General features: G+C 36.6%; 1 protein-coding gene and 1 long non-coding RNA gene across 2 annotated transcripts; both read right to left on the bottom strand.

Annotated features, from left to right (window-relative positions):
- Window positions 1–1,485: 1,485 nt before the first annotated feature.
- LOC144443159 (TP53-binding protein 1-like) lies at window positions 1,486–4,131 on the bottom strand. Its single transcript, XM_078132526.1, has 4 exons — window positions 4,096–4,131; window positions 3,841–3,914; window positions 3,238–3,398; window positions 1,486–2,528 (listed from the first exon to the last, which is right to left on the bottom strand). Exons 1-4 carry the CDS (start codon window positions 4,129–4,131, stop codon window positions 2,341–2,343), a joined length of 459 nt encoding a protein of 152 aa, XP_077988652.1. The 3' UTR covers window positions 1,486–2,340.
- A 17-nt stretch (window positions 4,132–4,148) lies between these two features.
- LOC144443249 (uncharacterized) lies at window positions 4,149–6,781 on the bottom strand. Its single transcript, XR_013481676.1, has 3 exons — window positions 6,687–6,781; window positions 5,019–5,110; window positions 4,149–4,251 (listed from the first exon to the last, which is right to left on the bottom strand). It is a non-coding gene; the product is annotated as an uncharacterized LOC144443249 (long non-coding RNA).
- Between the last annotated feature and the right edge of the window lie 18,947 nt (window positions 6,782–25,728).

The following is a 25,728-nucleotide window of genomic DNA, read 5'->3' as shown; positions in this document are numbered from 1 at the left end:
TTCTGTACTAAGTTGTGAATGGGGTGTATCCTACATGGTTTCTGTAGTAAGTTGTGAATGGGGTGTATCCTGCATGGTTTCTGTACTAAGTTGTCAATGGGGTGTATCCTACATGGTTTCTGTACTAAGTTGTGAATGGGGTGTATCCTATATGGTTTCTGTACTAAGTTGTGAATGGGGTGTATACTACATGGTTTCTGTACTAAGTTGTGAATGGGGTGTATACTACATGGTTTCTGTACTAAGTTGTGAATGGGGTGTATCCTACATGGTTTCTGTACTAAGTTGTGAATGGGGTGTATCCTACATGGTTTCTGTACTAAGTTGCCAATGGGGGGTATCCTACATGGTTTCTGTAGTAAGTTGTGAATGGGGTGTATCCTACATGGTTTCTGTACTAAGTTGTGAGTTGTGAATGGGGTGTATACTACATGGTTTCTGTACTAAGTTGTCAATGGGGTGTATCCTACATGGTTTCTGTACTAAGTTGTCAATGGGGTGTATCCTACATGGTTTCTGTACTAAGTTGCCAATGGGGGGTATCCTACATGGTTTCTGTAGTAAGTTGTGAATGGGGTGTATCCTACATGGTTTCTGTACTAAGTTGTGAGTTGTGAATGGGGTGTATCCTACATGGTTTCTGTACTAAGTTGTGAGTTGTGAATGGGGTGTATCCTACATGGTTTCTGTACTAAGTTGTGAATGGGGTGTATACTACATGGTTTCTGTACTAAGTTGTCAATGGGGTGTATCCTACATGGTTTCTGTACTAAGTTGTCAATGGGGTGTATCCTACATGGTTTCTGTACTAAGTTGCCAATGGGGGGTATCCTACATGGTTTCTGTACTAAGTTGTCAATGGGGTGTATCCTACATGGTTTCTGTACTAAGTTGTCAATGGGGTGTATCCTACATGGTTTCTGTACTAAGTTGTCAATGGGGTGTATCCTACATGGTTTCTGTACTAAGTTGTCAATGGGGTGTATCCTACATGGTTTCTGTACTAAGTTGCCAATGGGGGGTATCCTACATGGTTTCTGTAGTAAGTTGTGAATGGGGTGTATCCTACATGGTTTCTGTACTAAGTTGTGAGTTGTGAATGGGGTGTATCCTACATGGTTTCTGTACTAAGTTGCCAATGGGGGGTATCCTACATGGTTTCTGTACTAAGTTGTGAATGGGGTGTATCCTACATGGTTTCTGTACTAAGTTGCCAATGGGGGGTATCCTACATGGTTTCTGTAGTAAGTTGTGAATGGGGTGTATCCTACATGGTTTCTGTACTAAGTTGTAAGTTTCCAGTAGCTTCTACTACGACAGCTATCCAAAAAAAAATGTTGCCATATTGTATGCCACTTAAAGTGATGTTTATTTTTACCTACAACTGTTTAATGCATGTATACATTACGTTGCTATGTCTGACAATATCAAATATACATAATAAACTATTACAGGAATAATGATACAAGTCATTGGGAATGTCAATTTTGAAATATGATTTGGAAATCATTCTGGTGCATTTGAAAGTGATATTTGATTTTTGTAAGAAGTTTATGTAGGTGTGTAGAAAACAAAAGTTTATCAAGTCTGTACATTGGGGGCACACCTCAAATAGTCAAACAGTAATATACAAGTAAGTCAAAACTGAAAACAGACTACAGGAAAAAATAAAGAGACCTAAAAAGACTGGCTGGCATTCTTTCTTGAGAGTGCCAATCATTCCTTATACAGAAGTACATGTAAACAAAATTCTGTTCACACATGAAACAATAACGATTTCTACTCCAATAAATATGCAGCATGACAATGCTTATGAACATGATCAATACTGTAGTGCTAAAACTATATTCTAAAAATAATTACATGTGTAAAACTCATTCAACAAATCAGTACTTCATAATTTGTTGAACATTGCTTGCATAGTGCACTATAACCATATCACTATTTATTCCTCTTCTTCCTTCATCCAATTCTCTGTGACATTGACAGATGTTATGTTGCTCCTCTGGGTGAAAAGACCACAAGTGTCCATTCTCACTAGGAAAAAAATTCTAAATACTACACTTTTGTGACAGGTGGTGTGGCAGGGTTTTGCTACCATCTCCATGTCAATATAGTTTGCTTTATGCAATCACTTGATCATGGCAGTCTTCCATCAAAGACTGTAGTGTACACATGTATTGATTATAAAAGTCATGTCTGTACTTAGGGTGTCCACTGTATACCATTCATGCATCAATCAAAAAGTCATGTCTGTATATTTAGGGTGTCCATTGTATACCATTCATGTATCTATCAAAAAGTCATGTCTGTATATTTAGGGTGTCCACTGTATACCATTCATGTATCAATCAAAAAGTCATGTCTGTACTTAGGGTGTCCATTGTATGCCATTCGTTTACCATTGATAAGACATTGGATTATCCATTCACAAGATACCACAGGAAGATCCAGGTTTTTAGCTTTGACTAATAGATCTTCTGGACAAGTTCTGTCTGTCACAATAACATCATAGTTTAGAGATTTCCCTGACAAAAAAATGAAGGCAAATGATTACTATTGAAGAAGATGAAGTATGCTTGATATCAAAGATAAATTGTTTACTTTAAAGGTGCAAGTTGGACAGGAGATTATTTCAAGTAGAAGGGGCACTTTCCAATTAAAATGCTTCAAACAATAGAATAATCCTGTCTCCTTCAAATAAACAACATCTTATGAATTTTGACCCGGCCAACATGTCAGAGAGAGATGTGTTCACTTTGTGAAAATTGAGATGAGCTTACAAAAAGAAGTAAAATTCAAAATGATGACAGAAGTCAAATCATTAAAGTTTTGCCACAGAAATTAAGAGATATTTTGTACTTAATATAGCCGAATTTGTAGAAACTAATTTGTTTCTAACCATGGGAAATCGGGTATTTCAATTTGCCAAAAATTATGTTTGTATCCCAGAACACCTCTCAGATAAAAGCTGGAAAATTGATTCTACCATTTGATTAGTCTTACTAAATATAAGAGCAATATCCTGTAAAGACTCGTAAAAGCTATTGTAAAAATGCAGAAATCTGGTTTTGTTGACTTTCACTGCACTCTTTCTGCCCCTGTGCAAAGATATAAGGAGTGACCTGAATATGACATCCCTCTATGGCAGATAGTTACTTTCTCCTTTCTCCCCTAATTTAATTTTGGACTTTGTTGCCTATGCTAGTATTGTGATGAAGTAGTAGTAAGTCTTACTTGGTTGCTTAGCGATGCTGAAATCTGCAGGTAATTTGGAAACCTTTTTGCATCTAGCTGCCATGAGTACTGATTCCCAGAACTGTTCAAAATCTTCATCATCAGGATTTCTAGACAACACCAGAACAGAGAGCCCAGCTAATGCAGTATGTGTTTGTTGTCTATGGGAAAAGAATATAGCAGGGTATGATTTTCAACTTATATTGCATCCCAACTTGCTGTTGATCAACACTGTCTCTGTAACTTTAGCCTGTCTTGTTGTTATTTATGTTCTTTGATTATTGTATGTCAATTTTTGACCTGAGTGACTGAAAGCAATTTTCCATATATACACTGTGGACAATAAAGTTATTTCTATTCTATTCTATTCTATCCTATTGGACCAGGAATCCACTGTACTTAAATATCCAGTATTCCTGAGTAAAATTGTGCTTAAAAATGGATAAAATAAACCTTTCTGCTCAGCTACATCATACTGACACCTAAAGAAGTGAAAGATGTTGGTAGGAATCCTACTATAGCAGTAGCTGAAATGAAGGTAGGACAAAAAGAATACAAATATATAGGTTATTGTCAAATTATCAATGTAAAGAAATAGCTCACATTTCTACAATTTTGTTGTCTTCAATGCTCTCTCCAGCAGGTAGCAGGTATGCTGTTACTTCTAGCAACTGGTTCTGCAGAAAAATTATTGTTGATTAATCATCATGTGAAATTCTGGACTGATATGTGTCGTATTGTGTCGTTTCATCTCGTCTTGTATAACTTATACTGAACATTGTTTCTACAAATCAAGAAATCAAGAAATGTCATCATCCTGTGATTGTTGTGTATATTTTTGAAGAAATACAAGGACACCAGATGTAAAATGTAATAAAGAATACTCCTTACCATTGCACTACAATTTTTGATCCACACATGGGATACACACTCAATCCCTGCTGCCAGACATTGGAAGTACTTCTTAGTCCTACAGTAAGTGTTGGCTAGTAAATAGACTCTCAACTGAGATTTCTGGAAATATGAATTTAATAATAAATTTCAATCGTTGACTAAGCAATGAGGAGTACATATCAGTGCATGAAACAAATCACACAAGTCAATGTCAAATTGACAAATAGACAGATAGACAGACTGGCACTGAGAGACATAGACACAGACACATACACACACATATGCATACATACACATACACATACACATACACATACACATACACATACACATACACATACACATACACATACACATACACATACACATACATGCAGATGAAATAACAAATTGACAAATACAAACAACTGAAACTGACAAATAAAAACCTGAATTAATAGACACAAAACACAGCTAAGACAGACACAGACAGACAGACAGACAGACAGACAGACAGACAAACAGACAGACAGACAGACAGACAGACAGACAGACAGACACAGACAGACAGACAGACAGACAGACAGACAGACAGAGTGAGTCAGATAGACAGACAGACAGACAGACAGACAGACAGACAGACAGACAGAGTGAGTGAGTCAGATAGACAGACAGACAGAGAGACAGGCAGGCAGGTAGGCAGGCAGGCAGGCAGGCAGGCAGGCAGACAGACAGACAGACAGACAGACAGACAGACAGACAGACAGACAGACAGACAGACAGACAGACAGACAGACAGACAGACAGACAGACAGACAGACAGAGACATGATTGAATTGAAAATGACATAGATACAAATAAAAAGCTGAATTGACAGACAGTTGCAAACAGAGGAGAAATATACTTACTGTAGCCTCATCAAAAGTTTTCAGAAATTTTCCCCCACCTGTCCTGATCAACTTTTTTATCATGTCTTTGTCAAATGGGGTTTCTGGAGATTCTGTAAAGGAATGAACAAATGTGATAATACCAATGATTGTTCTTGAAGATAAACTAGGTTTTCTTCCATCACGAATGACTTTAATGTTCAGAGCTTAAGATGACATGACAAGTGAACACAACATAATTTCACCTTCGGACTTGACCTCAGGAGGCCACATGACCTCAAATCCTATTTGTTGGCAAGGAGATTTTTTGTGCACCACTAAAATCCATGGTGAGAGTTCAACAGACCATATTGCTTAGCTGCTTCCCTCAGACTGACCTTACTCTGAAAATGGTTGCCTAGTGTGATGAATACTGCCAAAACTTTCAGGGACAATTTATACTCAAATGAAGGCCACAGATATTATGACAGAACCCAATGACAAGTGTGCCATACTCAGGGTATTTGCATGAGTGCTTACAGGATTCTATGCAGCCAGTTCTACACTCATGAAAGTGCAGCAGAAAACACTGCAGGCATGATTGCAAATACACTGAGTACCAAACTTGAACCATAGACAGTGGAGGTGAAGCCCCTTCACTGTCTAACATTGCTTGAACTCACACAGCATGGGATTTTGTTATTATTGCATATCCTAAACAGCAAATTTCAATAAAAATGACAGTGTGTGATTTTGTGTACAATGAATGATTGCATCCTCATTTGCATATCATTTGCATGCAGGTATGCAATAATGTTTCAGTATTACACTGCAGTGCAAATACCACTAGCAAGTACATGCACCAGTGCAAGTTATCACTGGTACATATATATCATTATGCATTAACAGATCTTGGTGACAGATTAGGCGTAAAAAAAAATGTGTGGTTCTGATTACATTCAATTTTAAAATATGTGGGGTAGGTAGATTTTTTATTTTATTATATATTTGTTTTCATGTGTGAGTGTCAAGTTCAGGTTTTCCATTATTTTCCAAATGGTCTCTTGCTTGTGTTTTTATTTCTTCCTATCAGATGTACAGCCATTACAGATTGGAACAATAGTTTTATATTGTCTTTTTAAGTTGACATCAATTTCTGCACCCACTATTTCTTGCGAGACTTCACAATTTTTGCGATTTTATTATTATTTTTCTCGAATACGTAAAAAAAGTTTAGGGGTCTGCGTGAAAAACTATGGGGGGTCAGGTAACCGGAACCAAATAACTTTTTTTATTTGGCCTCAGAAGCATTTTGTAAGATTACATTTTTTGAATTCACTTGATACTGAGAATACAATCGTGATAAATTTGGGTCATAGATAAGTAAGTTCTCATTCTGATCATCAATTTGCAATCTAGATAAAAATTGGGAACAAGAAAGCACTTGGTAGAATGCATACCTCTGCCATTTCTGAGAGTGCCATCAAAGGTTAAATGCACGAGAGCTGAAATCAGCTCTCCACAAAAATCTAATAACTTGTTTCTATCTTCTTGCAATCTTTTCAGAAATTTATCTCCTACATCCATCCACAATAATTTGAATATCTTCTAGACAAACAAACAGACAGACAAAATGGAATGAAAACATGCTCTGTTGCCAGAGGTAACTTAGGAGTGATTTCTATCTTTTGTTCAAATTTTGGCCCTTACCTTCTGTCACACTGTCATCTGTAGATTCTCCAAATGAACCAGGTGACTTTGGTGGTTTTCTTTTCTCTCCACAGGTGAGAAGGAATCCATACCCTTTAAACAGCGTTCTGTCTGTAGGCATCACATCATTCTCTTTCAAAACTGGTCCAACTCTCGCTGGTGATGAGAAAACATGGACATTTTCTTGAAGAGTTGAGGGATTCCTTGATGATCTTCTTAGCAGTCCTGTTGAAGATGCAGGAGAAGCCACTGAACCTAATGATGTGAAAGAGACAATGTTATCGGCACTGGGTTGCCTTGGTAACCTATGATGCGAAAGAGACGTAATTGGCTATGGGTTGCCATAGTAATATATTGATGAACGAAATATGGTTGCCAACCTAATGATGAATGATATAGACAACACTATTGGTTCTGGGTTGCTATGGTTAATAAACAACAAGAGGAGACAAGGAATGAATCTATTGATAAAATTTATGTAAATAAGTGAAATAGGATGAGTAGCATACCAATCAAATAAAACTTCCAACCTAGAATAGAAATATCAAATGTCTGAATAAGAACACAGTACTTGGCAATTTCTTCTCATAAGTGCAGACACAAAGCATATCAAGATAAGTACAATAAAGTGTAAATTCTCACATAATTTGATATTATTCAACACTAGTTTTCTTCCTTTAGTCAAGGAAAATATGAGTGACTTAAGGGGCCATGTCACTACAAGTTGCTAGAAGAGTAGTGATAAACTCTTAGGTCATGAGTATTTTCTGGCTACTATATCAGTTCTACTATGAGTTATCAAGTTTATTTTAAACAATTTTAATTCAATTTCTAATCAAACAAATATGTAATAAATCTCCCAAAAATTGACACAGGACTTTGATGAGGAAACAGCACCTGAAAGTTCAAAGATCATGAGAATAAATAAGCAATACATCTCAAGTTCTCAACCATACATACTTTTCTTCGGTGGTCTTCCCCTTTTCTTAGGAGATTCCGGTACACCACTACCATCTGTTTCATCCAATTTTCTTTTCAAATTTTCTTGGGGAACAGTATTTCCTTCAACTTTATCCTTTGAGTCATCTTTTCCTTCAGTTTTCCTGGACCAACCTGGAGTATTATATTTAGGATTTGTATTTCTATTTCTTTTACCCATCACTAAATTATCTGTCAAGAAATCAATATAGAATTACTGTATTTGGTGCGTGTGATAATTATATATAATCTCCCGGTATTTCGAACGAGTATGGCGTCATCGAGGACGAATGATTCCCCTAATGTCGGCCGTATCGGCTCGGAGGGATACAGACATTAGGGGAATCATGAGTCCGAGATGACGTCGTACGAGTGATTATTTATTTATTATATACATAGACCCACTATTTTTTTCTATTAGGATGACAATTTTAAACTAAAATATTCCGAAACTTACACTGAACGCGCATCAATTTTACGAAGTAATGGGGCTACAGCGCTCAGCTGTTCAGTCAGTTTTCAGAATGTAGACGCCACTGCGACAGCTGGTGTCGCTACTACTACTAACATATATGTTGAGATCAGTAAAATTACACTACAGACTTTCAGGTGGGGAACATTTTGCCAACGACGAGACGTTTGTCAGGAGCAGTGATTAATTCTTTGATAAAATATAGACACTTTCATCGGAAAAAATGAGGCATATCGAGAGACTGACTAACAAACGGATGCCTACTACACCGGTTAGGCATAGAACTCAGCTCAGAGTCATACACTAAAAACATCAACACTGGCAAGTTAAAATGTCGAAAACATTGTGAAATTTTCAAAAGTCGTTCAAAAAATTCTATCAATAGTTGAATTTCACGGACAACGATTTCACTGCATTGGGCAACTATCACAACTGGATGTTTTTACGATGTTGATGCCGGGTGTTGATGTTAGCATGTGTCTACGTACGGTAGTGGCTGTACGAAAGGCGATAGATTTTTCAAAAAGAGGTGTATTTGTTCACTGTTTAAACTGATGATGATGATGATGATGATGAAGGTCGATGTTCGGCAATCCATGAATAGCAAGGAAACCATATTTTCAAACAACAACATCGTAACTGTACAGGTTGATGATGTTTACAAATAATTCAAAGTAGTTCCGACTATATTACTATAGTGTGACGTCAAAGTATAGTAATATGAAATGTATGGATTTCATATTACTATACTTTGACGTCACACCCTGTGAATATGATGGTCTATGTATATAATAATAATCTTTACGGCCCAAATAAGGGTTTTGTGGACCAAGGTCGTATGGCAGAAGGGTCTGGCTTTAGGAGGGCCCCATAAGCCTGTGAAAGATATGCACATTCCACAAGGCGATAGCTTGATGCAGAAATTGTCTGTAGCAATGAAAAAAGGTTTTTGAAAATAGGTAAATACATTATCATTTGAGGGATTTTAGTATATCCAAGTGTACAAAACATCTTGTAATCAAATGTAAGTACAAACAAAATAGATGCCAATACACTTGGTGCAATGTTTCTGATAGTTACTACACTAAAGTGTGTGTGTGTCAAACCATACCTAGACTCACAGAGGCTGTGGCACGGCTTGGTGTTTTCACTTTGTTTTGATCAAGGAATACAGAGGCTTGGTCAGAGGTCAGTATCACATTCTTCCTAGAATATCTAGTAATGGAAATGAAACATGTATCTGAAAGATCATGTTAGGTCAAACTGGGTCATGTAAGGTCAAATTGGGTCATGTAAGGTCAAAGCAGGCTTAGTAATTGCAGAATCTGTACATTATCAAATTACACATTTTAGAACATCCCTCATCTACAAATCATGATTATTATCAGCTTTATTCACTATCAAAAAATCCTAAGGATGTGTAACATTGTCACAAATTTTAAGAAAATTTTGCATTCATTGTGTAACTAATAAATTATTCTTAAATTACATATATTAACCATAAAACAAACTTGTGAAATATGCAAACTATTCTTATCCTTCCTTGTCATAATGGCAGTTTCAGAGAATCATTGTCATCCATTCTCAAGAAATATCTAATTTTCCTATTTTCAATACATCTCACCTTTTAGAATCTCCTTCATCCTTCTCAACAACATACCCTTCATCATGTTCATTGTTACTATAGTAACCAATGATTCTACCTAAATAATGAGATGTATAGGAAAAATAAATACAATATAAGAAAACTGGATTATACAGCAAAGCCTTTAAGTTATATGCAATTTACTTAGTAAGTTATACATATTCAATATTTGCACAATGTGATTCAAATGTCAATGTTTTGTTATAACTGGAAATCCTGGACAAAAAAATCAGTTTTGAGTCTGGAAAAAAGTCTTTGACAAATACTACTGTCAAGTTCAAATACGGAAGGCATGTGGAAATTTCAAAACTGTCATAAAATAATCAAAGAAAGACAATTTGGGATTCACTTCCATGAAATGTTTCAACTCTGTAAGTGGAGTTTTCATTTAATAGTGACTGTAAACATTCATTGATTCTCGCAAATAAGGTTTCATTTCATTTCCTTTACATATTAAGAATGTGGTAACATGTTACCTGGTTCATAGTAATCTTCATCAGTAGAAGCAGCCATTACACTGTGATATTTATCTAACCATGGTTTTCCAATGATGTCTTTCTCATATACACTTCGTTGATCACCATCATCAAACTGAATAATAAATCTTGAACTACTTGTAGTTGGAATCAAAATGAAAAGAAAATGATGTAGTCATAAAAATGAATATACAGCATGGCGTGGTGTGGTGTGGTGTGATGTGGTGGTGTGATGTGGTGGGGTGGGGTGGGGTGGGATGGGGTGGGATGGTGTGGTGTGGTGTGGTGTGGTGTGGTGTGGTGTGGTGTGGTATGTTGTGGTATGGTGTGGTGTGGTGTGGTGTGGTGTGGTGTGGTGTGGTGTGGTTTGGTGGGGTGGGGTGGGGTGGATGGTGTGGTGTGGTGTGCTGTGGTGGGATGGTGTGGTGTGGTGGGGTTTGATGGTGTGGTGTGGTGTGGTGTGGTGTGGTGTGGTGTGGTGTGGTGTGGTGTGGTGTGGTGTGGTGTGGTGTGGTGTGGGGTGGTGTGGTGTGGTGTGGTGGGGTGGGGCGGTGTGGTGTGGTGTGGTGGGGTGGGGTAGGGTGTGGTGTGCTGTGGTGTGGTGGGGTGGGGTGTGGTGGGGTGGGGTGGGGTGGGGTGTGGTGTACGTGGTGTGGTGTGGTAAGGTGTGGTAAGGTGCAGGTAGAATCGCAAGTTACTTCACCATGTTTCCAATCTGCTCTTGTAAAAGATGGTGCAGAAGGTACATTTATACATTACATTCTACATATGTTCCCAACAGATTTTCCTGGGGTTTCTATCAGTGTTATCATTGAGGCAGGTATTATAGGTAAATTTACCTGAGTTCCCCAGTCATTCTGCTGGGCTTCACTACCAGTGTTTTCATTGAGTGCAATAAGTAGGTGAAATATACCTGTCATTTTGCTGGGCTTCTCTACTGGTATTTATTCTGAGGAAGGTTTGTAGGTAAAATCTACCTGAATATGTGAGTCCATTTCCTGGACTACCTGAATGTGTGAGTTCATTTGCTGGACTTCCCTTCCAGTGTTTTTGCTGAGGGAGGTTTGGAGGTAACATCTTCCTGGGTTGCAAAATTGCTTATTATAAACAGGGTTCCAAAAGAAATTATGGCACAATGCATGGAAACTGGGAAACTAAACCAGATTTAACTGATTTCCTACTTTCTGTTACCAGGGTACTTGAACTTTATCAAAACACTGGTACAATATAATATTGATTCTGTTTTATCAGGTTTAACTCTAGCAGGATAATAACACACCTTTTTCCTTCTTGAAAAAAAGCACAACGAGGTGCAAAACTAGTAAAGATTCAATCCATTTATTGTTAATAACATATCTCATCAAAACTCTAACCAATACATTAATGTGCTGCACTGCACAGTATTCACTGAGTAAACTTGTTTCTTGTTTTTGTTATATACTGATAAAGTAAAGATAAAATACAAATTTGCATATTGCCAAAATCCAAAAAGCTAAAGCAGAGGTGGGGATAATATAATTGGGTTTTATATATCTCTTCTCTACTCTGTGCTCAAAGCATTCAAGCAATTTACAATTATTACTCCTGGCACAGATCTATAGAGACACAACAGCCCTTTATACTTCCTCATCTCCCTGGGGAGCATACACTCGATTGCAGCATTTATAAGCATATGGGATTAAATCATTCACATTGTCATCTTGGAGGACACACCTGCAATCTACAGATTCCAAACCACCATTCTAACCATTCAGTCATCGTGACTCCACATGTAATTTGGAATGCAAATTTTTCTGAGCATAAGTTTTAACATATAGTTTCTAACCTGTCTTTTGCATCAGTTGCAATGATAACACCAGGGTAATAGAAAGCATCTTGCCATTTTGCAAGTACACGTAGTCCTGGCCAAAGTGGCACTGTGGGTATATCGACTTCTTCCTCAGTGGTAGTTCCTGGAGGGGTTGATAACATATCCCTTGGTGGTGTTGGGTGGATATACTGATCTGTGTTTGATGTGGTACCTGGTGCTGCCAATGTAATTGTTGTTGGTGTCTTCTTTACTTCATGAGTTATCTCCACTGGATTTAAAACATATGTAAATGTATATATTAATTATAACACATCATTTCATATAGCCTTCAGCAATTGGCAGCATAGCAGTAATCGATACAAACGTACTAGAGGCAGAAATAAGTCTGACTGGACTTTTCCTTTAAGTTGATAGCAGTAATCAATACAAATGTACTAGAGGCAGAAATAAGTCTGGCTGGACTTTTCCTTTAAGTTGATAGCAGTAATCAATACAAGTGTACTAAAGACAGATATAAGTCTGACTGGACTTTTAGTTTAAGTTGATAGCAGTAATCAATACAAGTGTACTAAAGACAGAAATAAGTCTGACTGGACTTTTCCTTTAAGTTGATAGCAGTAATCAATACAAGTGTTCTAAAGACAGAAATAAGTCTGACTGGACTTTTCCTTTAAGTTGATAGCAGTAATCAATACAAGTGTACTAAAGACAGAAATAAGTCTGACTGGACTTTTCCTTTAAGTTAATAGCAGTAATCAATACAAGTGTACTAAAGACAGAAATAAGTCTGACTGGACTTTTCCTTTAAGTTGATAGCAGTAATCAATACAAGTTTACTAAAGACAGAAATAAGTCTGAGTGGATTTTTCCTTTAAGTTGATAGTAGTGTACTAAAGACAGAAATAAGTCTGACTGGACTTTTCCTTTAAGTTGATAGCAGTAATCAATACAAGTGTACTAAAGACAGAAATAAATCTGACTTTTTCCTTAACCTTTCTAACAACTTACCTGTACCACGTGATCGTCTCCTAGGCAGTGGTTTGCTAGTCTTTTCAACCTCTGATGCACTGCTAATATGTTCAGCTACCACTGGCGTACTACTTAAACGTCGCCTAGCAGTAATCTGACTATCAGCACTATCTCTTTCTATATGTGGTGTTGTCACAATACTTTTCTCACTTCTGCTCCTTTTCTTAGCTTTTTCAACAGAGCCACTTGTTAATGATTTTTCAGCAGATTCCTTTCTTCCCCTCTTTTTCTTCCTATCAACTGTTGTGTTTACTTCCATTGCACTATCCTGGACAGTTTTATGAGACAACAACAAACTTGCTGCTTGCCCATCGCTAACATTACTGGCTTCCTTCTCAATAGATGCTTCAAGATTTCCTCTCTTTACCAACTCTTCCTGTTCTTGATATTTTACCTTTTTTGGATATTTCTTTTTCCCACTGTATGTTTTAACAGGTTTTGTAAACACACTCTCCCCAGATATTTGAGTTGAAGTTGCTACAGGTGAAGTTGGTATTTCTCTTGTTTTTCTAGAAGAGGAACCAACCGTTGTTGTGACAGTTGGAGAAGCATACACAGGATTATCCACCCCACTGCTTGAAACTGGTGATTTGTCAACACTCAATGACTTTTCAAGACTGGGTGTACTTCTGGATAAACTTGGAGAGGTCTTGTCCAGACTCAAACTACTGACGATCTTTCCAGTAGAACTGTCCGCTCTTGAAATGCTAGAAATACTGGCACTGCTACTTGGAATAAGACTCCCTAAGCTAGTTTGTTTTTGCAGACTTGTACAGCTTGAGGAAGTCCTAAGTGAGGAGCTGATGTCAGCCATCTCTGCTGATGTTCTTGACATACTTGGGGATGTGACAAGACTGCTACTACTGTTGAATGATTGTTTGGGGTTTAGTACAGCCTCTACAGCTGACTTGGCCATTGATGTCACATTGGCAAGCTCTGCATCTGTTTGAACTGTAATGGTACTCCCAAAACCACTCGGTGCGGTGTGTTCTGTTTGATGTTTTTCAGTGATGGGCTCATCTGTCTCCTAATATCAAAAGACACACTGATAATTTAATTTGATAATGAAATCTGGGTCAATAGCTATTCAGTGTATCATACTAATGGTGAAATTCTTGACTCTGAAAATTCCCCCCAACCAACCAACCAACCAACCAACCAACCAACCAACCAAACTGAAAGTAGTGATATGGCTTTTTTAATCAAATATTTACATGAAATACATTCCCACTGTCTCAAGACAAGTTAATGCCAATCCATAGAAGTACAGCCATGACGATACTAACCCATGGAAGTACAGCCATGACGATACTAACCCATGGAAGTACAGCCATGACGATACTGACATGATACTTGCAAAAATTTGGGATTAAATTTTCAAAAATTGTAATTCATAATTAAACAAATATAAGTTACAATTTCAATTGCTAATATATTTCAGACATAATTTTTAAAGAAAATTTTACCTCTGTAACCTTTCTTTGAGTAACAGTACCATTTTCAATGATCTCTTCAGAGATAATACGTTTAACCACTGTGGTGATGACAGTTGTTACAAGCGTTCTTCTTGTGACCTTGGTTTTTTGGGACCTCCTTTCTGAATGATCATTTGACTCCTATAACAAGTTCGAGAATGTAGATAGGTTAGTTTAGCACTTTATCTAAAACTGACTAACTTAAAGGGAAGGCTATTGTGCATGGTTTTGCTATTTGGTTAGTTTGGCACTGATTGAAATATTAGCATGTGTATATCAATGCATGTAATACCACTTGATACGGCTATGTATATGTTTTGCATACCTTATCAGATGGTTGCACCTTATCTGATGATCTCTCAGGGATCTCTGACCTTTGACCTTGGATATCACCCCTACTTCTGCATCTGCTGTCATCTCTTTCATCTTTGTCACCTTTTCTACTCTTCCCCTCTCCTTCACTACTTCTTTCATCACCATCATCTCCCCCAGCAGTCGTCACATTCCTACCTCCTATGCAATCTCCTTGTCTATGAGGCAAATAAACCTCACGTCTATTCCCACTGTATGTCTTTTTGGGTGTTGGAACTTTATTGGACTGTGAGTCTGAAAATTGATAAGGATCCCTGGTAGTCATCGTTGTCTTGGTAACAATAGTTTCCTGATTCATCCTTTCCCCTTCCTCTATTGGCTCTGTCATGACATCCATGTTAAATCCATCATCATCATCACCATCATCACCATCATCATCACCATCATCATCATCATCATCATCATCATCAGCATCATCAGCCTCATCTTCCTTAAGTTGGTCATTAAAACTCTCTTCATCAGATGCAATTTCATCATCTTGTTCCTTAGCAACCTCATTCAGCGAACTTTCTTCACCATCACTGTGTACTTCATTTTCCTGACTATCAGGCAATTTAACAACCTTTCTCCTTGAAGTCCTTCTAACTGGTTGAGACACAAACAAGTCCTCATAATCCAGCTTTTCCTTTGCTTTATTGGTTTTAACATCTGAAGATTCCATCACTTTGACCCTTTGCTTTCCTTCTCCTGCTTTCTTTCCTTCCTTGTCCATACCGCCTTTACTCTGAATTATTTTCTTAGCTCCCTGTGGTACTCTGCCCATCCTTTCACCATGTTCCTTGGACATTAGTCTTGTTTTACCTTTCTTCTCTTTGCTCGCTTTAAATGCAAATGGATTTTCACTGAAAATAGCAAAAAGTCAGAATACAACGGTTTAAAACGACAACTACCTAATGATAACTCTGTTTAGATTAGATCTCACATTGGAAAGAAATAAATGAATGATGCAGTTTTCCTCCTGTTCTCCTTTTGGTGAAAGATTTTTCTATAATAACATTAAAGATTACCAAAATTTGGCCATAATGTTGGAAATAAAATTGACAAAATATAATTATTCTACACATAATATTCCTGTACAATTACATTGTAACTTATCTTAGATATGGATACTCAGTGACACTGCAAAAGTCTGTAGTTTTTCCTAGTTTCAGCATACCTGTTTAGTGACAAATCACTTTCTTGCATGTCATCTGTTTTTGGTTGTCTCATTTCTTTGGCTTCTTTGATCTTCGTGAACACAGATTCTGTAATCTTGTGAATATCTGGTTCTCTACCATTATCAGCTGCATCATGTGGTTCTTGTGGGAAAAAAAGAATGAAAACACAATTCTCTTCATTTCACATTCAAACTTTGTAGATGGATTTATGGATCAGATGAAAGTCAACATATACTAGTTATTTATTAATTTAGAAGGGTCTGATTTAACTTGGTAGGATCTTGCTTTTCAATAATCTTCTATTAACGAATACTGTTCTTGCATATTAATAGCATGACTCATAACTGACCAATGGTACAATCGATTCTTGTATACTGAATTAGAGTTTTATCACATGCAAATAACCATCATTCAATTTCTTGGTTGCCCCTATGGTTTTCACTCCATGTGCTACACATGTGCTATTATAGGCAAGTGTCAGAGCACAGAGGCTTGAAACTGGCCATACCGGTATTTGTTAACAAATAGTTGTTCATTGTTTACTTTCTTTCATTACAAAAAAAACAATTTTTTTTCCTCTTTTTTTTTTGCTCTTTAAAATATCTTTTCCCTACCAGGCACCATGTAATAAAGTAATGATTTGAAAATCTGGTGTTGTATTTTTTTCTAAATCAATTTTAACCTCTTCTTTTCTTGGTTTTAATAAATCAGCTTTACTATGACTACCTTTATTAATTAGTTATGAGTTAGTTCTACTGAGCGCCCTCAACCATTAGACTACTAATTAAATGGTGAGTGGGACAAGAAAGGGTCAATGCACTTTATAGTAGAACTAACTCATAAATAAGCAATAAGGCAGTCATAGTATATAGTAAAGCTGGTGTATTAACACCAACAAAAGAACAAGTTCAAATTGATTTAGAAAAAAACACACCAGATTATTAAATCATTACTTTATTATGTGGCAATTGTAGGGAGATGACATATTTAAGGAGCAAAAAAAAGTAAACAAGCCCAAAACAAATTTTTGTAAAGAAAGAAAGTAAACAAAAACAACTATTTGTAAACAAATATGGCCAATTTCAAGCCCCTGTGGTCAGACGAAGTCATTCTTCTCATGCTAATTTTGACTCTCTAGCATGAGGTAAAATGTTACTGAGAATTCTCAAACTTGTATCTTAAGATTTATTTCAGGGGTGACAAACATTTTTTCAGCAAATTAGATACCTGAATCATGAGAATGTGCCACAGTTGAGAATTAGCTATAATACAGACATTTACAATATGAAACCCTGGGTGATGGATACAAATACACTAAAATATGAAAAGCTATTTTGTGTCCTTTACTGTGGTTGGTAGACATACTACTATCTAACACTTAGCATACTTTATTTTCTAAATCATTATCGAAATAAGTAAGATTACAACTGCAGAAAGAAAACTTGATGAATCTGACATACTTTCTAGATGAAAGACAGGGGTCTCACTGCTATCTTGAGATGGGGCTGCATATCCTAGAATCAGTGTCGGTGCTTCAACTGATACTGTTGTGATATTATCTTCTCTACTGGACTTCTTGGATTCAGGCTGTTTCTGTATAAAGGACAATCAAAGGTCAAAGATAAATGTACTTTTCCAACTCTCTCTTCAAACAAATGTACATTAGCAAAGAAATGAAAGTGAACTATACAACTTGTACAAGGTGTTTCTGAATCTCTCTTTGGTGAAAGTAAAGCCAACAAATACAAACTTGAATAGCTTTATCATCACAACTTTCTTTTTTATTTTCTGGCACTCTTTGAAGAGTGAGTGAGTGAGTGTGAGAGAGAGAGAGAGAGAGAGAGAGAGGGAGGGAGGGAGGAGAGAGAGAGAGAGAGAGAGAGAGAGAGAGAGAGAGAGAGAGAGAGAGAGAGAGAGAGAGAGAGAGAGAGAGAGAGAGAGAGAGAGAGAGAGAGAGAGAGAGAGAGAGAGAGAGATGCAGAGAGATGCAGATTGTAAAACAATGTAATGTGTCTGATTTGTTCTGACAAAGGACAGGAAACTATATAGTGGACAAAAATTGCAAACATTAATTTATAGTATTGACAGAATATCTATTGTTTATTACAACTTTACCTTGTGACTGTCTTTTGCCTCCTTGCTATCACTTTCTTTCTCAGATGCAGTACTTGTCTTTTTGGAATATTTTGTCAATGCTAAAGGTGTGCTATGATATGGTTGACGTTTCCTCTGTTTAACAGAAGGTGGAGTAACACTATGAACTGGTCGTAGTAAGATTCCATCAATTGGCAAATTAAATCTAAATCCTTCAGACTGTTCAGAACAATCCACATGTTGCAATGACACTTTTTTGTTTCCTGTTTCCCCTGAAGGACTTGGAGTTGTTGTAATATTTGCTGAAGTTTTCACAATTTCTGAAACGTCAATAGGTGTAGATGTTCTTTGAGAAGCTCTGCTCTCTCTCCCATCCTCAGCTTCCAATACTTCTTCTACCGGGCTAACAGCTGGAGTGTTCTTAGCTTCTGATTGATTAGGAGTGTCTTTGTGTTGAGTCTGTAATTTACCATCTCTGGTATTCAGATTATCTTCATGTATTAACACTACAGAGTCAGCCTCAGTTCCTCCATCTTGTATTTCATGTACTGCTGGTTGTTGTGCAAGGAGTGACTGACTAGGTGTATCTCCACCAACTGATTCTTCTCTAGCTGTAGATAAGGATGATAGAATAAACAGTTAGTTTCAATTCTATGTTCACTTCACCCTGTACTTGTGTGACTTTTTTTGACTGGGTCTCGGGTATGTTCAATAGGCAAATATACTACACCTTTTTCAGTCAGGAAAGCATTTCCAAGCAATTTTCATATATGCTACCACTTCCCTGTTCATATTAAAGTACACAAGATCCATTCACAAGAGACTACAGGATAAGATATTCTGTAAGGTATGTCGTGATGGGGTGCTCTCACATATCAGTCAGGAGAGCGGAGACCAGTGAGGGCAGAGCAACACAACATATCTTACAGCCTAGATAGGATGCTGCTGTGATTTCTATCATAAATTCACTGAGGAACTGACAGGGATTCACAGTGACTCAAGAACCAGAAAAGGTGAAATGTAGTTCAATCCTTGGTAATGTTAGCAGAAATTTAGTAATATATGTTGTATGATCTCATAAACAAAATGTAGTTCAATCCTTGGTAATGTTAGCAGAAATTCAGTAATATGTGTGTTATGATCTCATGAACAATTTACATACACTTTCCAACTAGAGTAACAGATTACTCTCTTATTTCTCAAACTGAGAAATAGAGAGAGAGCTTTTTTTTCTGGTTTCTGGTGGTGGTCACATAACAGCCTTCACAGATATAGTACTCTTATTATCATAGTAATACATATATTATTGCTACTTTCTAATCATTTGTGAAAAATGATGGAAACTCACCTCCAGGGCTAGTCCCAAATTTGGGCATAGTGAAATTTTGTGACAGTGAATTTTCTTGATTTACATCTCCAATTCTTTGTACAACTCTGGTAGCATATGGACCAAAGCCTTGAGACTCTGTGTCTCCTTGTGACTGTGAAAAATGTAAATTCCATTCTTCGCCCCCATGGCCATCTTCTTTTCCAGCATCCTTCTCTTCCCTGTCAATCTGTTCACTGTCAGAACTTTCATCTTTATCTTTTCCACCTTCATCATCAGAGTCTGTTGCCATGGGAGAATCAACTTCCATGTCTTCTTCATCATCTTGTACTTCCTTACTCTTTCCTTTGTCTACAAGCTGAACACTGTCCTCTGTCATTGCAGCACTTTCTGACAGCTGTAGTTTTATAGACTCACAGTCAGAAGACTTGACAGGCAACTCCTGTGTCTTTTCTCTCTGGCTTGTCACATTTTTATTAGCTTTCTTGCTTGGTGTGGGATGGAAAGGATCCTGTTCAACAAGTAAAAGGTTTTTTTCTATAGTCATATGCAATAATTATCTTGATCTTGCTTGCTATATAAAGTATAAAAGATACTAAATCTGTATAAGTGTACACTGCTGGTGTGACATAAACTGTAAGTTACAGAACTCAATGATGCATGAATGACAGTGTGACATACTTGGGTATTTGAATAGTTCTCTGAGGTCATACTTTCAAGAACAAAGCAAGTGAACAAGTAACAGAACACACCACAAGTTTGAATACCATGATTACCAACACTGAAACTCATACACCATGGGTTCTGTTACCATAAATATGTATTTAACAGAAAATCTCAGCAGCAAATTTCATAAAAATATGAAAATATTCAATAAAAATATTGGATGTTTTTGGCATTGCACTGCAGTGCAAACAGTGCAAATATCACTATTATGTGACTGCACCTATGCAAGTAATCACAGGTACATGCAATAACATCATGCAAGTGGCACTGCCTTATACTGAACAACAATACACTCAGTTTGTACTAGACATACTTCAGACATTTCAGGCTCTTCCAGCTGACAACTCTTCTTCACACTTTCCAACTGTTTTACTTCCAATCTAGGAACCTCTGAACTATGCACCAACTGATGACATTCTCCTCCACTTTCATCCTTCAGACTTCTGTCACTACCTTGTTTAGCAATTTGAATAACACCTTCTGAACTCTGACCTCTGCTGTCCTTGTCAGATACACTGCGACTTGGTGTCTTACTGTGCACATCTTTCTTTGTTGTAACTGATGTCGATTTAGAACTGTCATCAGTTGTTATCAGTAATGGTGGGGATGACTGCCATGCCTTTATTCAATATGAAGAGGAATGGCTATAAGGCCCAGTTCACATTAGGATTAAAATTTAGGTTTGAAAAACAGTCTGACAGAGATATAGACAAAGATGGTTGAGAACTAAAGAATGATCCCATGTAATCATTATGGCACTACTTAAGATAACAATAATGTAAGAACCAGGGCTTGAACCACAGGTCTTCTAAAAAAAGTACCTCTATCATTTCAATGTCATTACTGGGATTAGTAAATGTTTTTACAATTTTCCTCAATTTACAAATTTTATATCACATAGCTGTAATATTTGATTAGTCTGAGTACAATGTTTTCTTTTGGAAACTAGTTCCATAGTTGTTACAATGTGTAAGATTGCATCTTGTACAGAAATATGGTTGTTTTGAAAAAAAAATCATTTCAAATGGTAAAGAATCAAACTATAGATTCTTTCCTCTCACACTTGTCATTTGGATTCTATTTCTATCATTTCAGCATTAATGATAGAATCTTAACACAGCTAACAAAATCTTGAAACAACAAACAAACAACAACATACCTGTACGGATGAGAATGATTGTTTACTACTACTTGTTTCCATGGAGACATTGACAGAAGATGAGGATGTTGTTTTGCTACTTCCACTGCTACTATGGTAACTACTGGAATTGACTACAGCTCTTTGTTCTTGATTTATTGCCAGTTGCCACTTAGGAATCTGTCAACATGTCAGATTTGAGAGTATTTGATAGATATTGACATTAGAATTGTAGTATATCCAAAGTACTGTATCAAGACAGTACAGTAATAGAACCCCATGATCCATGAGTGCCAGTGCGGTGTACTCAGAGCATGTGCACATACTTACAGCATTCTCTGTGGCTGTTCTATTACTTTCTTTGCTAGTGAATGTACATCAGAAACACAGCAGTCATGAGTACAAATACATCTAGTATCCACACTGACAACCACAAATCATGGGGCTCTGTTACTATTAAATATGTTTTCCTAAAAACAGGAAATTTTGTAAAACGTAAGCATAGTGGTTCACAGGATTTTGTGTAAATGAAACACTTGTGCAATCATTTGCATACAGGAAGATGCAGTACTCGGCAAACCTAAGTTTAACAAATGTTGTCAATGTAGATGCAATACTCGGCAAACCTAAGTTTGACAAATGTTGTCAATGTAGATGCAGTACCCGGCAAACCTAAGTTTAACAAATGTTGTCTATGTAGATGTAGTACTCGGCAAACCTAAGTTTAACAAATGTTGTCTATGTAGATGCAGTACTCGGCAAAGCTAAGTTTAACAAATGTTGTCAATGTAGATGCAGTACCTGGCAAACCTAAGTTTAACAAATGTTGTCTATGTAGATGTAGTACTCGGCAAACCTAAGTTTAACAAATGTTGTCAATGTAGATGCAGTACTCGGCAAACCTAAGTTTAACAAATGTTCTCTATGTAGATGTAGTACTCGACAAACCTAAGTTTAACAAATGTTGTCAATGTAGATGCAGTACTCGGCAAAGCTAAGTTGAACAAATGTTGTCTATGTAGATGCAGTACTTGGCAAACCTTAGTTTAACAAAAGTTGTTTATGTAGATGCAGTACTCGGCAAACCTAAGTTTAACAAATGTTGTCTATGTAGATGCAGTACTTGGCAAACCTAAGTCTAACAAATGTTGTCTATGTAGATGCAGTACTTGGCAAACCTTAGTTTAACAAAAGTTGTTTATGTAGATGCAGTACTCGGCAAACCTAAGTTTAACAAATGTTGTCTATGTAGATGCAGTACTTGGCAAACCTTAGTTTAACAAAAGTTGTTTATGTAGATGCAGTACTCGGCAAACCTAAGTTTAACAAATGTTGTCTATGTAGATACATTAATAGGTAAGATACCTGAATGTCTCCATCACTATCTATATATGTTGCTTCTTCTGCCCTGTCTTCATCATCCTCATGTTTACTGGATTCTCCTAGAAATCAAATAAATGATTACGGGATAGATAAAAAAAAATCCAGCTTTCAAAACACAGATGAAAAAAGGTGTACTTTTAATGTTCATTTCTTGAATAAATTGTTGTCAACTCAGAATGGTGAATGAAAAACAGTACAATGGGAATCTATATTCATTACCATGAACTTAGCTGACGCAGTCTCTGACCACACACACATCAAATTTTCACTTCTAAATTACACAACATTGTATGCAAGGACATCTTGTCTTGATAAACATTGAATGATTGATGCCACCTAGCAAACAATTTCCTGAATAGCTTCTGAATTGTAGATTTGTGACCAAAAAGTGAACGGTTTTACAATAATATATAGTTTGCAATCTCCTGAATACAGCAGTTTGTCTAAAATGTCATTTTTGGCTGAAAGTATTACTCTTGAGCAAAATATGTATGTCTACCTGTTTGTCCCAGTGTGGGGGAATCTGGTATAATGACTGGTGTTGGCCCATAAGCATCAGGTGTGGAAGGAACCCTGAAGACAATTTTATTTTGTTAGAGTCCAATAAATCTACATGTGGCAACTATACAGACACACAAGGGATGACATACATGTAAGCTATTTGCATAATTGCAAATCAAACATGTACCACAGAAATCCATCTCAACATTTCACCATGAAAGTGAAATTTACTAAACTGTAATGAATCACGTAACCTCAATCAGAACAGAAGCTAATAATTAAAAGGAACTGTAACTAGTGTTTTGTTAATGTAAGTTGTATTTATGTTTTGATCCGATGGACTTTGACTACAATAAAATCACTTTATAGTAATCACAAGCCTCTACATACTGTGCTGCAAACATTGAGTTTGATATTTCAAATCTTGAAATAAGTTACGATCATTTGGAAGTTACCTTTCCTCATACAAAATGATTGTTCTTTATCATTAAGTTATTTGGTAACAGTTGGAATGAATATGTATCAAAAATCCCTTATGATCTGATAAGGTCACTTGTTTTAACTCACCCATCATCAGATGTACTTGTTTCATGAACCAGAATTTTTCCTGATAGTTGAAGATTTCCAATTGTTACTGAGGGAGTATTGACAAGACGAGTCTTTTGAGAAGCATAACCTAAAACAAAATACAAACAAGTTTTCATAGAAAACACAGTCCCCTCATATATAACCAATACATGTACATGTACATGTATAAAGTATGAACTATACATAGGGCAGGTACAATTGACTTTGTTGTGGAATTTTTGGAGTAACAACTTTCCTTATACATAAGTATGCTTTAGTTTGAGGTTGGGAGAATTTCTTGATATTTCTTTGTAATTGGGGTTACTTGATGAGATACTTTCTTTGACAGTTTCTTTCCACTATTCAGTTTACTTTCTATTAAAACCAAGGACAGACCAAATACCTAGTTCTAATACCATGTTAGTATAAATGAGTGCATTGTCTGAGGCATAAGCTTATCTTCAATGTTGTCAGCTCTCTTTCTACTTTATGAATGAAGAGCACACGGATTACAAGAGGGAAAGTATTTGAATGGTTTCCCAGTGAGTGAGCTATACTGGAGAGATAGTAAACACAACTTCTAAATGGGGCTTAGCCCTAATGGTGGATGAATCCATTATCACTCAGGGATATCAACAACCTATATGCAGTAAATGTCATTCTGTGAAATTTTCATATCTTGTAAAACAAATTGAGCTACATATGTCCCATATGATATGTCACCTTTGTACCAGGTTTGATTGAAATCAGATTTTGCATGTCAAAGAAATGATGTATTACGGATGGGCGGACAGACAGCCACACGCACGGACAGATGGACACACAGACGGAGCCCATTTTAGTAGTTCCCCCTTTGGGGATTAGTAACATTTGATTAATCCTAAATTATCTGAACAGCTGCTATTTTTGAATCAAATGACTTTGGATGGTTAGTTTTTGTATGTTTCAGTCTTTGTATGGATGTCATTGTCTCTCCTTTCCATTTCTTCAGAACAGAAAGTGGCATTCCCCTTAAAGAGAATGCATCAAATCACCGGACTAACTTACCCAATTGATCATTGTCCTGATCAAGTTCTACACTTGGAGCAAACATATCTTGTTGCGATGGTGACACATCATCTTGTGATGATATGATAATGATTTCACCTTGTTGTTTTGATGGTGGCTTGTTTGTCATCTGTGATTTGATGGAACTATGGATAAAAAATACAATGAAATAAACCAACATGCAACAGCCCGTTACAAATTCTATCATTGGTATCAATCTAACTAAAACACACACTATCACTTGTATGTCGTTCATTATAACTTACTGGTTATCAACAGTGTTATTTCAATCAACTAGTCACACATGATTGTTATGCTCTAATTCATCATAGAATGAATGGGGTTGGATATGTCTATTTTCATCCATTTACACCAGTGTTGTAATTCACAACTAGAGGGCACAGTTTCCTGAAAAGGTCTATTCACTTGTGTTTTCATCCATTTACATCACTGATCTACTTCAACACTAGAGGGCATGATTTAATGAAAACATCTTTTGACTCTTGAGCTGCACATGTAACCTGACAAATTAGAGGTGGAAAAATATGTTATTAAAACATCAATACTGTAAAATGCTAAATACCTGTTATGTTGTTTGTCTGGTGATTGAGTGGTAGGTACACTGCTTAATGATCCTAGTGTAGTAACACCACTCTCCATACTAGTACTTCCAGGATACAGACTACTACTGACACTTGAGCTATGGGTAGTTGGTGTATCTAGTTCATTAAAACAATAAAATAAACAAAATCGTTATGTATTTAACTCAAACCACATCAGTTCAGTAGTGTATTTATCTGCATGTTCCATGAAATATTTCTAATGCATGTACAGGTATGTCTAAT

The sequence above is a fragment of the Glandiceps talaboti genome, chromosome 12 (assembly GCF_964340395.1).
Source record: "Glandiceps talaboti chromosome 12, keGlaTala1.1, whole genome shotgun sequence".
In the NCBI taxonomy this organism is placed as follows: Eukaryota; Metazoa; Hemichordata; class Enteropneusta; family Spengelidae; genus Glandiceps; species Glandiceps talaboti.
Note: the sequence above shows the minus strand (reverse complement) of the source record. Positions and strands in the feature narration are given on the sequence as shown.

Bases quoted from the DNA above. Each gene is read 5' to 3' on its own strand.
- LOC144443159 (XM_078132526.1), bottom strand. From the start codon at position 4,131: ATGGTAAGGAGTATTCTTTATTACATTTTACATCTG. The intron at 3,915-4,095 runs GTGTCCTTGTAT...ATTTTTCTGCAG, and splicing joins TTTATTACATTTTACATCTG to AACCAGTTGCTAGAAGTAAC. The intron at 3,399-3,840 runs GTGAGCTATTTC...CTTTTCCCATAG, and splicing joins GACAACAAAATTGTAGAAAT to ACAACAAACACATACTGCAT.